The 16,720-nt window shown below is 38.9% G+C and overlaps 2 protein-coding genes across 2 annotated transcripts; both read left to right on the forward strand.

The window, feature by feature from the left end:
- Nucleotides 1-492: 492 nt before the first annotated feature.
- rab3da (RAB3D, member RAS oncogene family, a) lies at nt 493-8,594 on the forward strand. The gene is made up of 5 exons (XM_088302644.1): nt 493-659; nt 3,448-3,663; nt 7,334-7,452; nt 7,524-7,648; nt 7,930-8,594. The coding sequence occupies exons 1-5, from the start codon at nt 549-551 to the stop codon at nt 8,112-8,114; spliced, it is 756 nt and encodes a 251-aa protein (XP_088158770.1). The 5' UTR covers nt 493-548; the 3' UTR covers nt 8,115-8,594.
- A 128-nt stretch (nt 8,595-8,722) lies between these two features.
- LOC148332245 (tetraspanin-1-like) lies at nt 8,723-16,718 on the forward strand. The gene is made up of 8 exons (XM_088302643.1): nt 8,723-9,105; nt 12,067-12,142; nt 12,756-12,971; nt 14,458-14,532; nt 14,602-14,709; nt 15,048-15,200; nt 15,280-15,372; nt 16,308-16,718. The coding sequence occupies exons 2-8, from the start codon at nt 12,086-12,088 to the stop codon at nt 16,362-16,364; spliced, it is 759 nt and encodes a 252-aa protein (XP_088158769.1). The 5' UTR covers nt 8,723-9,105; nt 12,067-12,085; the 3' UTR covers nt 16,365-16,718.
- The last annotated feature ends 2 nt before the right edge of the window (nt 16,719-16,720 follow it).

Below are 16,720 nucleotides of genomic sequence, written 5' to 3' on the forward strand. Positions count from 1 at the left end.
GTCGTAACGGTCTACATGGTGGAACAAATAATGAAGAGCTGTTCCAAGGGTCATCGGGTGGTCATTATAGACTAAGATAAAGAAAATAACCATCATATTGCGGGATCGTATCCCAGCTGTCTTGGGACAGAAGGAAGAGTATACACAGGGCACACATGGACGAATAACCATTCATGATTGGGGAAACAAAACAATACTAAGCAATATTAGTTAATTTTAAGAGCAGTATAGGATGTACAGACATGTTCACGGATTTATTAATGAATTAAAGTGAACCATAACCAAATCCTATCTTACAATGCCTAAAATATTTTTTCTACGTGTGTCTTTGTTAAAACTATTATAAAATGTTTAGTTTTGAAGTCATTGCAAGAGAACACCGAATTATGTTTCTCCATCATTCTATTTGTGTTTCATAGTACGCTTACCTACACTAATTGCTCGCTGACGTTTTTACAATTTCTTCTCAATTCAGTCGCAGTCTTACTCCGAAAGTAAAGACCGGAAGCGCCCTGTCTTCACGAGCGCAGACTTGACAGCTACGCACGATGAACGTCCCAGCAGTGAGCACATGCTCGGATCCAGGAGCGTCGCACACTGATCCCACAGTAGCTGGAGGTGGAGGACGACGTGGGACAGAGGGAGCGAACTCAGCCAAGGTACCGACGGCGGGCTAAAGAACGAACAAACAAACAAACAAAAAAAAACGTGTGTTAAACATGAAACCTGCTCATGATGTCGCATGCGTACGTATCAACTCAAAATGTGCGCGCGGACAAATTGCATTAATCGTCAACAAGTGTTACCCCACGTGACCTGCAGGCTTGTCACTAGTACACACGCGAACACGCTCGCACACATGTCAAAATCTCACTGTCTTAATTATTAGTTACCAACTCAAGGCCTGCGGGCCGTTGCAGCACTCCACATCATTGTATGTGGCCTGTAAAAAAATGCACACGTTTTCCTCGACTTCTTTTCAAAACTAGCCATAACATGCAAATAACCCACACTGAACATACTATAATTAAGTAAGGGACAAGAAGTGGACCTGTCCTGCTCGTCCTAGCCACACACCTAGTCTGTAAACAAACAGTGCATCTCAGCTTCTGGTTGGCAAGTGGCAGTTTTAAAAAGCTAGCGCAATTCAAACACAACTTCCACTTGCTTTAAAACACTTTAACCAGGCTCTCCCCATGGAGCCAAAGTAATAAATAAATGTTGCAATGAGAGCTTTCATTGAATAATAATTCACACTGTTGAAACTTACTCTTGCGTTTGTTAGCATCCATCCTAAAAGAATGATAACATTTTGATGTTACTTTCCTTAAAAAAAAAAGACTGGATATTAGTGGCTGCTGCTTCACTTTGAGTGTCATTATAGCTTCTCTTCTTGATACAAAACATGAACATATTTTTTTTTGTTTCCTGACTGTACCCAATGTAAACCAAATCATGAATTTAAAACCGTGATTTTCCATTTACAGACTGAAGTGATTTCACCGTAGTAACCGGCCCCCTTAGGGCAACCTTAACTACGGCATGACCCGTGATAGAACCAAGTTTTACATCCCTCATCTAAATCCTCTCCTTTTTCTGTTTTATCCCGCCACTTTGTACAACTTAATATTGTGTAGCAACATGCATGTGTTTTGTGTGTGTTGCTGAGCCAGACCTTCTTTATGTTGGTGGGAGCAGTAATGCTGATCAGGACCCCAGAGAGATAGATAGATAGAGAGTGAGAAAGAGAGAGAGGTGGGTGGATGGACGTGAGGACGAATGCTGGCTTCAGCATCCTGATGATGCTGGGAGACGGTGAATGGCTGAAGATGAACGAGTGGGTGATGATGGATGAGCCGCACAGGGCTCAGCATCGACCGGCGCCATAAGTTTGGAGGCTGCGTTGAGAAATGACCAACAGGAGTCTCGGGTGACGGATAGAGAGGGATGGAGGGAGTCAGGGTGGGCGGGGCGCGGGCCAGGTTGTGATTCATGGCTGTGCTGTGACAAGCCAAGATGGAGTGTTTTTAAAGCAACACTTCCATTTACCATTTACTCAGCTATTACCCGGGGGACGGATTTCTGACGGGTGAGTGTTAACTTGAATTGCCGAGCGGCTGAGATCCTTTACTATGACTTCATGGGCCTTTTCAAACTCCCTCGGCCGGGACCACAGCTCCCAAGCAGAAAGAGATGCGAATAGTTGCTCTGTTTAGGTAATTAGTTCCAGCAGACAAATTATCATCAGATGAATGACTGTGTGCATTATATTATATTATTATTATATTATATTATATTATTATATATACCAACTGACTGGGAAAACAATTCTTCAAAATTGCAGCCTTTCAATTTTAAAAGTAAACTCTACTACATGACATCAAATTGAATTCAATCATTGTTCCACCCTATTAAATAATATACCTGCAACAATTAAGAGATGCACCAAAACTGGTCAAGGTAGAGTAATTCATCAACAGTCATTATTGTACCAAACCAAACATCTGCTTTAAAGATGAAGCCGAAGAAAAATTTCAATTTTTTAAATCACAATGAGCCCAACGTAACCAAAACAAACACAAAAAAAGACTTCACCAGAAGACAAGTAAAAATTTGGGCACGACAAAGACAGAACCCAGACCTAAATCCAACTGAATATAAAGTGGAGTTCCCTGAAGGGGACACACTGAACGCTAGAGATGCCCTTGCTGACAGACTTTTCCAAAAGGACTAATTTTTGATTTTATATTAGTTTTAAGATGTGTGCATTTTTTGCAACCAGCATATAGGCCTACTTGGTTTTTTTTTTCTACATGATTTTTGCCATGAATTCAACATGATTGATTTTTTTTTCTCATGTGTAATTGGTCATTTAACGTGCATCAGCGCCAGATCGAAATTAGTTTTTATTTGCCATTATCTCAAAGAAAATATAATTCAACCGTATGACATTATTGATACGACGATTTGTTTTATGTCATCAGTCTCTTGATTTTTGCTAAAAATTAATGTCAACATCCCTGGACAACTACTTATCAACCATTATTTTTTTTAAGCAATTACCGTGTAATTTTATGCCATCTGAATACAGTGTAGACGTGGTGATGATAAACAGTCATCTTCCCTTTTCTTGTCTTATCTTGACAATACAATACAATTTTATTTATACAGCGCATTTCATGCTACCCAATCCAAATAAATTAGGAATAATGAGCAAATGACATGAGATAAATGACATTTTCAATTGTCTGCCAAGGAAATGATGACCCAGTGCCGCTCTGAATAGGAGGAGGACTAGCAACTGCTTTCCAAGCAAACACAACTTGTGATAACATGTTTGTACTGACACTTGCTACAGGCCACGTCGCACATCCTTCATCTGCATCCTGATGAGCGTTGCTGCTTTCCCTGACCAGTGCCTTTCCTCTTCGTCTCCCACTTTGACAGATGGCATCAGCCAAAGAGGAGAGGGACGCGGCCGACCAGAACTTCGACTACATGTTCAAGCTGCTGATCATCGGCAACAGCAGCGTGGGGAAGACGTCCTTTCTGTTCCGCTACACGGATGACTCGTTCACGTCAGCCTTTGTCAGCACGGTGGGCATCGACTTTAAAGTCAAGACCATCTACAGGAATGACAAGCGCATCAAGTTGCAGATCTGGGTGAGGCGTAACAGCATATTATGATGTTTGCATGTAGCTACCAACTCCGATTGTTCATGTTATTTTTGTTGAAAACTGGATTACGTGAGCGTCTACGTCAAATTCTATTGCGAGACAAAGCGAAATTCTGGATATCTGATCCCTAACAGCAGGAGCATGCAAAGTTCAGTCCTAAAAAGTCTTATCACTTCCAGCGCTAAAAAGCTTCTAAACCCTAGTGATTCTCTTTTGGCTGACAGAGGGAAGTTTGCTCTGAGGGAACGCCAACAACTAAAGACTGGCAGACAGTGTTTCCTTGCACATTCCATTCAAATAAGTCTGCTCTCAGATGGTGCTGAGTGTGAAAACCCAGTGCCCTACCCTTAACTGCAAACAGACTGCTAGGGAAGACTGTACAATTCAACAATAATAAGCTTTATAATATTTTTTAAAAGAGGAAACAAAAGAAAACAAAATTCCGATCCAGAACGGAAAAAGTCCAAAAGAAGCGCCCAAGGGCATAAATGCACTTTGACACCAAGGAAATAAACCCTGTGAACTTGCGATGCTCACGATGACAATCCATACAATCAATTCATTTTCTATCGAGCTTGTCCTCATAATGGTTGTGGATAACTGGGCGTGAGGTACCCCCTGGACTGATCGCCAGCCAATCACAGGTCACTAACAGCTATTCATGAGATTCAAACCTTAGACCTGTGTCTCACCACATGGTCTCTGTACTACCTTCATGTTGTTGAAGTCATCTGTCAACCAGTTTGTTAGTTGTGGGGAATCGATTGAAGCGCTTAATGCAAAGTGGAATGCACCACTCGTCTGCTACCAGCAGAGGCGCTCTAGATTTAGTGTCAACACTCCATCCACCCACTATCGGAAACCGCTGCAAATGAAGTTAATCTACAAAGGCTGCCTTTTAGGCTCATCCTGGAATTTCAATCAAAAGGCTAATATCCCTAATTGTGTATATTATATAAGTTGGAAATCAGACGAAAATAGTTGTGTTAATACACCAACTTTTACATGCAATGTGTTAGTAATTATGTTATGAATTAATGTAATTTTATTTTTGTGGCCCTGGAAAGATACTTAGGCTGCTCGAATGGCTGCACGCATAACACTTAAAGTGTTATTTATGTATTTTTATTGCTCTTTACACTTTCTAATCTTTGTGTTCACACCCCTGGAGCTTTACTGAAGTTATGACCTCTATATGAATATTTAAAAGAAACCCGGAGCAACATACTGTTGACTTCACACCGTACGAGAGCTCCCTAGTGCACTGTGAAGACGCATGCTGGCATTTCACTCTATTGGCAATGAAATGCAATAAAAATACAACATTACAAAAGACGAAATATGGTGCATTTAAGGACAGAAAAGCAAAATAAACAATACATGCTGATACATAATGTGGTTTTTACTTAACACCAGTTTTTCTTTCCAATCATTTTTTTAAAACAAGATTTCTATAAACGCACATTTTTACCACATTCAGGCTCAAATTGTGGACTACCACTAATATATATTAAACTTTTTCTCTGAATGAAAAATATTAAAAATAGGTCTCAGCTCCACAGTTTGCAAACCTCCTGACATGCACAATTAAAAAAAAAAAAAAAAATCACCTCATTGGAAGATGCTTCATAAAGGCCTTTTTGATATTTCATGTCACAAGAATACTGCAGTAAGTCGTTGCTCTCACCACCATTGGCACTCAACAGCTACCCCCCCCCCCTTTTTTTTTTTAATGTTGCTATAACAAGTTAGCATAGTGGGTTTATTTATTTATTTTTTTTGTAATACCATACGGTATCAATAAAGTTTGAATGAAGATTTGAAATCATGAGAATGAAGAGAAATATTCAAAATTCCACACCAAAGTTGTCGAGTCACGAGAAGCAAGTGGTAAAATTATGAGGAAAATGTAACTTTTTTTAAGAAAAAAAAAGTTGAAAACGTTAAACATAAATTACAGTACATTAATACAATGACTACAATACATTGTAATTACAATAAATATACATAAATCTTTCCGAAAATTTTGAAATGTGTCCGCTATAATGTCTTATAATTATTACCATTAAGAAACGATGCAGAAAAAATTTCCTGTTTGAAAATAAAGAAAAATATCTTCATTTTCAAGTAGTGCTCAATGGCACCGCGGCAGTCATCAGGACACGGACTAGCATCTCTCAACTGTTAGTCACCATTTCTTTTACTTAAATATTGCTTGTAGTATTTCAGTGTGGTTCACATACTCGCTCATATTCATCAGAAATGTGAATATAAGAAAAGAAATGGGAGCAAAATACCATCATCTTTTGTTTAAGAACTGAAGTAAAAGATGAATTGTTAGCTTCCAGCAGAAGTGTCGTTTGGGAAAAAATTTGGGACAATTCAAGCCAACAATATGGGCTGCAGAGTTGGTCTTGTTTCTAGTAGTGGATAAAACAAATAACACCACAGGGAAAACACGTTTGACAGATAATAAATCAAGAAAATTGTTAGGGAAAAAAAAAAAAAAAGTATAGCTTCTTAAATGCCAGTGCTGTAAATTGACTTGAGCCAATAAAAGCTGAGGTTAAAAGGTTCTAGCGTGCAGCCCGGAGGCTTGGAGACCATTGTCGCACGCTCCTCCCACCCTCAGCCCGGTTTGGCCTCCGCCCGGCTTGCCGTGCATGTGGCATCAAGTCATTTCTCACGCTGCGGCGTTAATGCAAGTTGATGTTTAACACGCTCCCCAGACAGTACACTTCATGAAATATGCATGGCTTTGAGCGGGCGGGGGCCGACTGTGCTTACGATGCAGCCCGACACCCACCAGGACAAGACTCGGCTCACTCACAGCACTCCTGCGAGATGAAAGCAATACATCCTCACCCCGCCTCCCTCCTCGTTGGAATGTATTCTGCTAGTAAGCACTCTGCGCACATCCGAAGCAATGATCAAATTCTGCTACAATGGCTTCCACGGGACCACTGAAACCACTCATTTTTGTTACATTCTGCTCTGCATCATTAGCGTTACTTTTCATAATAGAACTGCATATTAAATTCATCAGTTTATGTCTGCTGCTGTGCCGCCGTGTGAAGTGTTATGTGATGATTCAAGTTCCCTTGCAGACTACACATAAAGAAGACAAACAGTACACGTTCGCAACTTATCTTAAAAAAAAAAGAGCAGATTGCATCCTGGTGCGCTTTGGGTGGCGCAACACTGTCTCCTGTTTGGAGGGGTTTACAAGTTGTGCCCAAAGTCAATCATTCACTTTTCCGTGTGGGGATTGCCCAGGTTACTGAGTCAGTTTTTCCTTTGCTTGCCATCATCCTTGTGGGAATTTCTATTATTTAGTGAAAATAATACACACATTGATAGACATGAGGTGGCATAAACCCTAACAACCTCGACATACAATTTTCTGTATTATCATAATTTTTTTTTTTTTATTGAACCACAAAAACATGGCGTGATTGTTCAAGAAAAAGGAAATTTCCACAATTCCCTGACTGTACCAGCGTATGCACTTGCCTGTCACACAAAGTCAAATGGGATCGGCTCCAACTTAATCGTGACACTAATGAGGATGAGTCCTAGAAAGATTGAATGGATTAAAGTTGCATGTTCCTTTATTGTACCGATGATTCCTGTTCGGTGCTTTTTGTGCTTCCAGGACACAGCGGGTCAGGAGCGCTACCGCACCATCACCACCGCTTACTACAGAGGAGCGATGGGTTTCCTCCTCATATACGACATCACAAGTCACGAGTCCTTTGTGGCAGTACAAGACTGGTAATCAGCTCTCAGTTCGTGTGATCAAGGTCTTAACGCCACAAACAAAAGCACATATTTTTGTTTCTCAGGGGAACGCAAATCAAGACGTACTCGTGGGATAACGCACAGGTGGTGCTGGTTGGTAATAAGTTGGACTTGGAGGAAGACAGGCAGGTCCCCACCGAAGATGCTCAGAGACTCGCAACAGAGCTAGGTCAGTGCAAGAAAACAGGGGGGGGGTGACAAATTTTCTGACCGATGCTTACTCACCTGCGACTAAATTATTGTTTTCTCTGAACAAAAACTGCAAAGCTGTACAGCCATCGTCCAGAAAATTTTAATCCTGAATTGAAAACGGGAATTCTTAAATAACAATTTTGCAAAGTTCTGTAAAGAAAGCTCTAGGGCGAACCCATGTTATGTCTCATCGCGGGGTTCTGTCTCAAAATCCTAATGCGTTTTGTCTGTTCCTTTACTTTCTCACACCCCTCGTAGGCTTTGAGTTCTTTGAGGCCAGTGCCAAAGAATGCATCAACGTGAAGCAGGTTTTTGACAAGTTGGTCGACGTGATCTGCGACAAGATGAACAACGTTACCAGTGACGCCTCTCCGTCGGCCAGTCACAATGGAGCTGGCCTGAAGGACACCCCCCGCGGCATCCAGGGGGGCTGCGCATGCTGATGGCCAACACACTCGCGCACACACACATTTCTATGCTTATCCACCTATCCTTCCTCTGGCCTTATTTAAATGTGACTGTTACGCTGAAATACCAAAGAAGTGCTTAGCAAACCCGTGCCTTTGACCTTGCCACTTCTTTATCACTTTGTGTGTGTGTGGAATCAGGCACCTGTTGCAGGCAAAACACACAGACCAAACCTGAGAGCAGTGAGGATCACAGTACTTGTGTCATGCTGCCACCTTGTGACTGTTTTCGGAACTTGCAAAACGGTGACGTCAAGGTACTAGGGGGCTCTTTGCTGATGTACTGTCATTGTTTTGGAATGGCTGTTTTTTTTTTTTTTGTCAAAAAATGGTCAATGGAAAGACAATATTTCTTTTGCCATATTTTAATTTTATTTCTGCCTTCAAACTGGGGAAGTTTAAGGGTGCTTTGGTGTATTTCCGCTGTTATATTTTGGAATAAAATGACTTAATATATATTTTTTTGTTTTTGTTGAACATTATTCTAGTGGGTACTATCAAAATGACATACCTTTTTCTTTAGATTTCACCTCCCAAAAAAGTAGGTCCAACATTATCCTTATTTTATGAATCCAATATAGATTTATATTGACCTTATTTCAGAATATTATGGAATATCTTGTGTACTGTACCGTGTTTATTTTATTGGCCTCCAATTTGAAGTGACCCAGTTGACGTGCTCCAGATAAGAAATCTTTAATGGGTAAGTCAATATTTCTATTTTCACTGTGCATCAAAGGCTTGTGGTTGCGTCGTAAATGTTGCCATGTCTGAAGGGACTTTGCCCACCAGGAACTGTTCCTTATCTGCCAGGCCCCAAAAAATAGAGTCAGTGACGTGCAGGGCATGAACTCACTTCTCCTCCCCCATCTGTATGTGTGTGTGAAACCGAAGAGAAGATAAAGGAACACGCGCAAACTTTTTGGTGCACACACTCCTGATTGAGCCACACAGTCACTACGCACAGGTATGATCTCTGTTATATTATTTTGACGTCACTTTCTGTTATGTTCGCTAAAAAAATAAAAAATACATATATACATATATATATATATATATATATATATATATATATTAAATTGGCGAACTGTTCTTTAAAAAAAAAAGGTACAAATCCAAATTTTGAGCTTTTTCTTTTAATGTACCAAGATATTGGATAAACTATGCTTTATTCTTTCATTTCAAATATAATATATTCAGAATTTTTGGACAAAAATCCGTATAATGTGCTTGTTTTTATTGACTGGTGATGAAATACAGGTGCAACTCAAGACAATAGGATATCTGTCATTTTAGTACTCCAATTCAAAAAGTAAAATTTTCGCTGTAGATTCGCACCACAGAGTAAATGATTACATTTACTTTTGATGATTGCAGCAAATATACTCCCCAAATTCACCTGCTCATTTTTAAGATTACGGAAGAAATTAAATGATATTTTATATGGAAATTCTGAAAACATTGAATGAAAAGTGTCACTTTTCTAAAATGAACGAGTGAAATAAATTAACCTTTCATACTAATTTATTGATCTCACTGAGGTTTACTCAAAATAAATAAATAAATGAATGGAGTCACGCATCACGGAATGTCATGGTCGTCTCTGGATACAATTCAAATCTCCCTTAGCAGTTCTGAGCAGCAGGGATAATGTCACATGATAGCGGTTAGAAAAACATGTAATATTACAATTTTATTCTCATTCCGTCAGAACTTTAAAAAGTTTACTTTTTTTTCATTATAATATTAAGACATGATCTTGTGATTTCTCGAAATGTTTCGGCTTCACCTTTGTAACATTGATTTCATTCTCGAAACACAACGGTTTTATTCATTTCCATTCGATTTTTGTAATATTACGGCTTTACTGTAAAATTGTGACTTTATTCTTAAAACTGACTTTATTCTCGTAATACGTTATTGAATAAATTCGGCTTTATTCTTGTAATATTACAACTTATTTCTCGTGACACTTTATTGTTCACATCCTTCTAAAAAATCGACTTTTTATGTAAACTTGTAACTTGATCAGATAATACTAAAATTATTCTTGTAACATGACTGTCACAATATTTTTACTATCATGGAAAGATTGTTTTTTTTCTTTATATTATGACTTTACTCTTTTTGTCTCCCCTCATAATATTACCATGTTTTTTGTAGCATGACCATTTCTTGGAAAAAAAAATAAAAAAATTATGTAATATTTTTCACATTCACAAGAAAATACAACTTTTACATCATTGTATTAATTTGAAAATATTTCATGAGAAATTATATATTTTTCCCCCCCAGAATAAAAAAAATCAAAATATTTAAAAAAAAGAAGTATTTTGTGTGTGCTTCTAGTAGCAGATCTTCTTTTCCCAGTTCTGCTGCCTTCAAATGAATTCCGATGCTGACGACATGGAAAAAATATTTTATTGCGTCTTTGGGAACAAATTTGCCAAGTAGGTGGCTGATGTCAATGCCAGTTAAAGTGGCAATAAAGAAGAAAAGAAGATAACTATAAAATTTGTTATGCCGGGAACAGAGGCTAACAAAGGTGTGTAAGGTCAGGCACAAGGTGTGTTTTATGACATCACTGTCCTACCTGTGCTGCGACCACTGCCTGTCATCCGTCATTAATGACACACGTTATCGGAAGCCTCGTGAAGAAAGTATACCCACATAATCAGAAAAGCTTGCTTACATGGCAACGTGTTTTTATCAACTTTTATGGGGGCATCTTTTATCTCCACAAGTACTCCTGAGTGGAATAAAAACTCCACGCCTTTGATGTCTTAATTATTAATCATATCACGGGATAATAAAATCGATTTTGTAATAATGCGTGCAAAGGTTCAAGGTTGGGGATGAGATGCCACACATGTGACTGATGTGCTTGGTCATGCTCTCAGACAGTTTTTCTTAAACATTTTACACCAAGTACAACCTCAAAAAAGATACTGAATGTTCCATGTGCTTCTTGAATAGTGGGGTGTGCCCCCCTGGGGGCTGGTGTGACCCTGGGGAACATGCTTTTTTCCGCCGCACTACAACAAAGTGTAATTGCACATCCCCTCCAGTAGTTGGCGGTGGCACTCTCATTGCCTAATGTGCGCAGCTAGTATTAACTCTGCAGTGTATGTTTGTTATGCAACAAAAATGCTATTCTTTATAGTTGCGGCGGAGAATGGGTGGTGGGGTGGGCGCGTAAATTGTTTTCTTCTTGCTGGGGGGGGGCGTAACATAAAATAATTGAGAAGCACTGGGCTAAGAGGTGGGAAAAGCGCTATACAAGTGAAGGGCCATTAACCAAGGGGTAATTGCAAGTTACCGTAATATTCTGCAGTTTAAAGATGAACATATTGGCTAAATATGGGAAAATTATACTAAGAAGTTAAATAAAATTGAACTTGAACTTGATTCCAATTACATTTGGTCGCCCATTGCACTGCAAGAGACTTCCATTTAAATCTCGTGTTTTCTGTCTTCATTATCACTGTTTTATGTACGGTATGATGAGGTGAAATGAATATCCACAAGAATTTGAAGCCCCGCTCCACATCAGAATGCAAATGTTGCTGTAGTCAAAGTGTCTGCTACTTTGGCTGGTTAATGTTTAACTAAAGCAAATGTGGCCAATGTCGATGCTTCCTCATGTTGCTGTACAGATGGGCGCCATACTACTATTGATTGAGTTTAATCACTTCCTGACGGACTAACAAACTTGTTACAGTCCAAGTATGACAACAAATGGGAATGTTGTTTCGTATTTTGTCACCTATCTTTAAAAATATTTTATAAATGCCTTTAAAAATGTGTCCTGGTGTTATTTGAATTATTTCAGTGATCCCACGCATCACCAAAAGTCACTTTTTAGACTTACAACTAAGTGCCCGTTCATCACCACTGACAGCTTTCATTTTTGTGCTCCCCCCAACAGTGAGAAAACATCCGCCAAGATGTGTTGCACGAGTTTTCTCAAACTGATGATGTTCATCTTCAATGGCACCATCTTTGTAAGTTGATGATAATTCTTTTCATGACGATTTCCTGAGGGAGTGGCCAGGTGGCTTCCGATTGGCTGGGAGGTCATTGACTGCCACTAACAGTGATGCCAAAAAAATGTTTGTTGGGTTGCGCCACCAGATTTACCCCAAAAGGTTAAGGTTATTGTTTGCAAGCTCTTTTACCTGCCGGTTGTGGTGATGCACCTGTGGCTAAAGTCAAACTGTGGCAGGGTTTTTACTGAGCCTGCATTTCCCATAACTGATCAAATGTTTTTCTTCATTTTTTGGGAATGTGTGCGCAAAAAAATACTAAATAAGAAATGACACCACAAAGTAGCTAAACTCTACTGAGCTAATGATCGCTGGAGTTAGCGTAATTTTTAACACAGCAATTCAAATCTGCCTCGTGAAAAAATGACCAATCCCACGTTACCGTTTAAGTCAGAGGAGCCCAAGTCTGCTCCCAGAGAGCCCCTATCCAGCCTGTTTTACATATTTTTCATCCTCCAACACATCTCGAGGACTGGACTTGGGCACCCCTGGTTTAAGTTGAATTCACGCAAAGCAACATGCTCGTGCCGATTGTATTTTTTTGACTCATCGGGGCCTCCTGGCTTTTCAGGCAGCAGGTGCTGCCGTCTTGGGAGTCGGCATTTGGGTGAAGGTGGACACCAATTCTCTCATGGGAATACTGGATGGCGTGGAATCCCTTCCGCCAGAAGTGTCCCAGGTGGCCAACGTGGGGTACCTGCTCATTGGTGTGGGCGCCGTGCTGCTGGTCATCGGTTTCCTGGGCTGCTGTGGCGCCATCAAGGAGAGCAGGTGCATGTTGCTGACGGTGAGCATCCACAATCCATTTATTAAGTGACTCCTGCTAAATGGAATTATATCCGGCAACATTGTCAGTTTGATTCGAGCTTGTGTTTAAAGTTGTTTTGCAAATTTTTCTGAAAAAAGTTTGACACGTTTGTGAGTTAACAGGCTACTTTGCCATTCTTGAAGGTTGAATTTAATAATTAACAGATTAACCAATTGTTCCGTTTTTTTTAAAATTATTATTGGAGGTCAAAAGGAGTGTTGAAAAGAAAAGAAATCATTTAACAAACTTGTTAAGCAATCTTAGAGTGCCATATGTTTGTGTTCTGCTCCATTTGTTAGATCACAAGTGTCAAACTCGAGGCCTAGGGGCCATATCCGGCCCGCCACTTTATTTTATGTGGCCCACAGGAGCAAATCTGGTACATCCATAATTGTTGCTAAGTGTCCGAGGTGGCTCCCAAAATGTCTAAATATCTCTTGATAACTTGAGTAATAGTTGAACAAGCTGTTATTTTTGACATCTGACTTCAAAACTAGTTAAACATTTGAATGGTTTTGCAGTCATAATGGCTCTCTGCGGGAAACAGTAACTGTCATATGATCGGCAACAAAATTAGGCTACTTCCTGGTTCATGGAGGATGACTTAAACATTACAAATAACAGATGGAACTGTACCATTGATATTATGGATTGAAAGGAACAGTTCCATATTTACTCAAACTGTGAAAGGAATCAAAGAAATTCTGGAACTAAGCCTAAAAAAAAAAAACCTAGCTTGCAATATTTTCGTTGGTCATGTGTAGCTAGCAGGTTACGTCCGAGTTCATGAAAAAGGATTTAAGCAATTGCAAATTAACAGATAAGACTACAGTATACCATATTTTTATGGATCGAAGGGAATACTAAAAGGGAAGTGAAATTCTGTCACAAAAGTCAAAAACAATGGTATACCTTAGTTATTTATTTTTTTTGTTGGTTCATTTGTTAGTTTACAGCAGGCGTGGGCAAACTACGGCCCGGGGACCACAAGTGGCCTGTTAGACGTTTTGATCTGGCCCGCTGAATTTGAAAAAAAAAATTAAATGAATAAACATTATTGTTTTATTTTCTAAATACTGTGGTTTTTCAAAGACATATATTGTTGTAATGCTTTTGTTCACTTTTAATTCAAAATGAAATGTTTTTTTTTTTTTCTCCGATGAGGTGAGGTTACCAGAACACTCCATCCATCTGCTCTTAGTTCGGCCCCTCTCTCAAATTTTAGAACCCTCAAAATGTTTTCCCACCCCTGGTTTTACAGGCTACTTCCTGGTGCTTGAGGGATGATGTAAACCAAAACAAATTAACTGAGAAGACACAAGGAAGCAAATTAGACATGACAATGTTCTATGTGCACGTAAACCTGTATTAAGTCCAATTCTGAGACAATCTGTAGGAGATAGAAAGAGGAAAATATCACACTCATGATTGTCAATTGAATTTCACTTCCATTCTCCTCCCTCAGTTCTTCAGTATCGTGCTGATCATATTCCTCATTGAGGTCGCCGGTGCCGTGGTGCTGCTCGTTTTCAAGGATTTGGTAAGTACATCCCATTGACAAGCTTGAGGTGCGTGGAAGATGTTTTGAGAACTTTTCCACCATCGTCAGGCGGGCCAGGTCTTTGACAGTCTCGAAGACGAAGTCCAAAAAAGCCTCGCCACCAAATACGGAACTGACGAGAGCCTGACATCGCTGTGGAACGCGACCATGGAAGGGGTACGACCACCATCTTGTTTACATCATTATATAGTCAGTCTTATATAAATGTGCTCTTAAGATTTTTCTAATCTAGTTCTCGGCGGTTTCAGCATTACATCAACAAACAAACATGAGTTGATTTTGTGGTAACAAGTAATGATTGTTGCCAAGTGTCGCCAGTGGCTAAAGGGAAATATTTTGGAGTAAAAATATAGAAATGTCGTACAGCAAAAGTGAATGTTCGCAGGAATTTGAATTAAAAAGTGAAGAATAGATACCCGAAAAGTATGTTTTTCATTACGTCACATAACTGCTATTCCGCAGCTTGATATTGTCTATGAATGCTGTCTTCACAGTTCCAGTGCTGCGGATACAGGAACTACACTGATTTCAATGGCTCCCCTTTCCAAACCCAAAATGGAGACATTTATCCATCCCAGTGTTGCAACGGGACGTTAGCCGGTGAAACATGCAGTCAATCGTCAGCGCAACTCGCTGCAGATCTGCAGGTGCTTTGGAAACCACTTGTTGGCAGTTTGTCGCATTATTTGTCACTGGGGTTGCTTGAACGTGTTATCTCTTCGCCAGCTGGTAGACGGCTGCTTCGACAAGCTACTGGAGTTCATTGAGGAAAATTCTGCCATCGTTGCGGGCGTGGCTCTCGGAATCGCTGCTCTTGAGGTATTAAGAAAAAAAAAACATTTGTTCTATTCTAATAGCGCACAGGTGGGAAAAGAACGGCCCGCCAGTCACATGTGGCCAACCGAGAATTTACATATAATATTTTATTTTATAATTTGTCACTGTCCTGTGAAAAACACTTTTGTTCATTTTTTTCCCCACTTTTTATTTATTTTTTATTTTCATGTTAATGGTGTTTCCGCATTACAGACATCGCATTACTGTGAAAATGTAAGAAAATGATTTTCACAGGACAGCAACGAAATATTAATTATTTTATTAATTCTCCTATTTTTCTTAAAATTTTATGTACATATTTTTTTATTTGGCATTCGTTTATTTACTTCAATAAAATTTTGTAAATAATATGATAAAATATATTTAACAGTTTTATTAAAGAATTGGCAATTTTTTTTTTCTTTCCCCACTATTGATGGGTCTGAGCGTTTCCCAAAATGTTTAAAATTGTCTATGTTAATAGTTTAAACTGTAAATATATCACAAAGTGTATTCAAATATGTAATTTTGTGTCAAACTCATTTTACAACATACCCCTAAGAAATAAAAGGCTTACATTTGATTTGGATTAGAAAAAAAAAACACATCCAAGTGTATATGCACACACGACGAAGACTTTCCCTAACTTCCACCAACAACCCAGGCTAAACTCAAACTGAAGAAATGATTGGTTAATTCTTGTTTGCAAATAATAAAAAAAAAATACAAAATGCACATTTTATTTATTAAATACATTGAACCTGTTTATTCTATTGTTATCCTATTAAATAATTTGTCATTTAATTATAACTATTTTAATTACAAATAATACATTCAAAATATATGTGAATAAAATATTTCATTACTTTTATAATTATATTTTAAATACACACTAAATATGACCTTCTCCATTCCACCGTTTTTGCTCTTGTTTGCAGATTGCTGCCATGGTGGTTTCAATGGTTCTCTACAAGGATATTGGTACCAAAGCATGATGAGCACTTTTTATTTTACAAAGACAGATGATCATTTAACTTATCAGCTGTTCCCAATGAGAAAAGGTGGTTTAGTCAAAACCGACAAAGACTGTTAACGGCACGTTATCAAAATCAGCAGCCAGTGGAGCTTTTCTGTCCTGGTTCATGAGTGTCTCAGTGATTGATGGATTTATTTATGTTTCAATGGCTGTCAGGAGCTGGAATCATCAAGCCTGTAATGTAAAAATAATCTAAAACAACAACAAAAATGTCACTTGCACATACATCATTGCTAATATGATGAGTTTATTTTTGTATATTTAATCACTAGAGGAAATAAAGGTGGACATTCATGTTCAGTTCACACATTGACT

Source organism: Idiotropiscis lumnitzeri, chromosome 8 (assembly GCF_059441095.1).
Source record: "Idiotropiscis lumnitzeri isolate Australia: NSW breed Sydney's pygmy pipehorse chromosome 8, RoL_Ilum_1.0, whole genome shotgun sequence".
NCBI classification, from domain to species: domain Eukaryota; kingdom Metazoa; phylum Chordata; class Actinopteri; order Syngnathiformes; family Syngnathidae; genus Idiotropiscis; species Idiotropiscis lumnitzeri.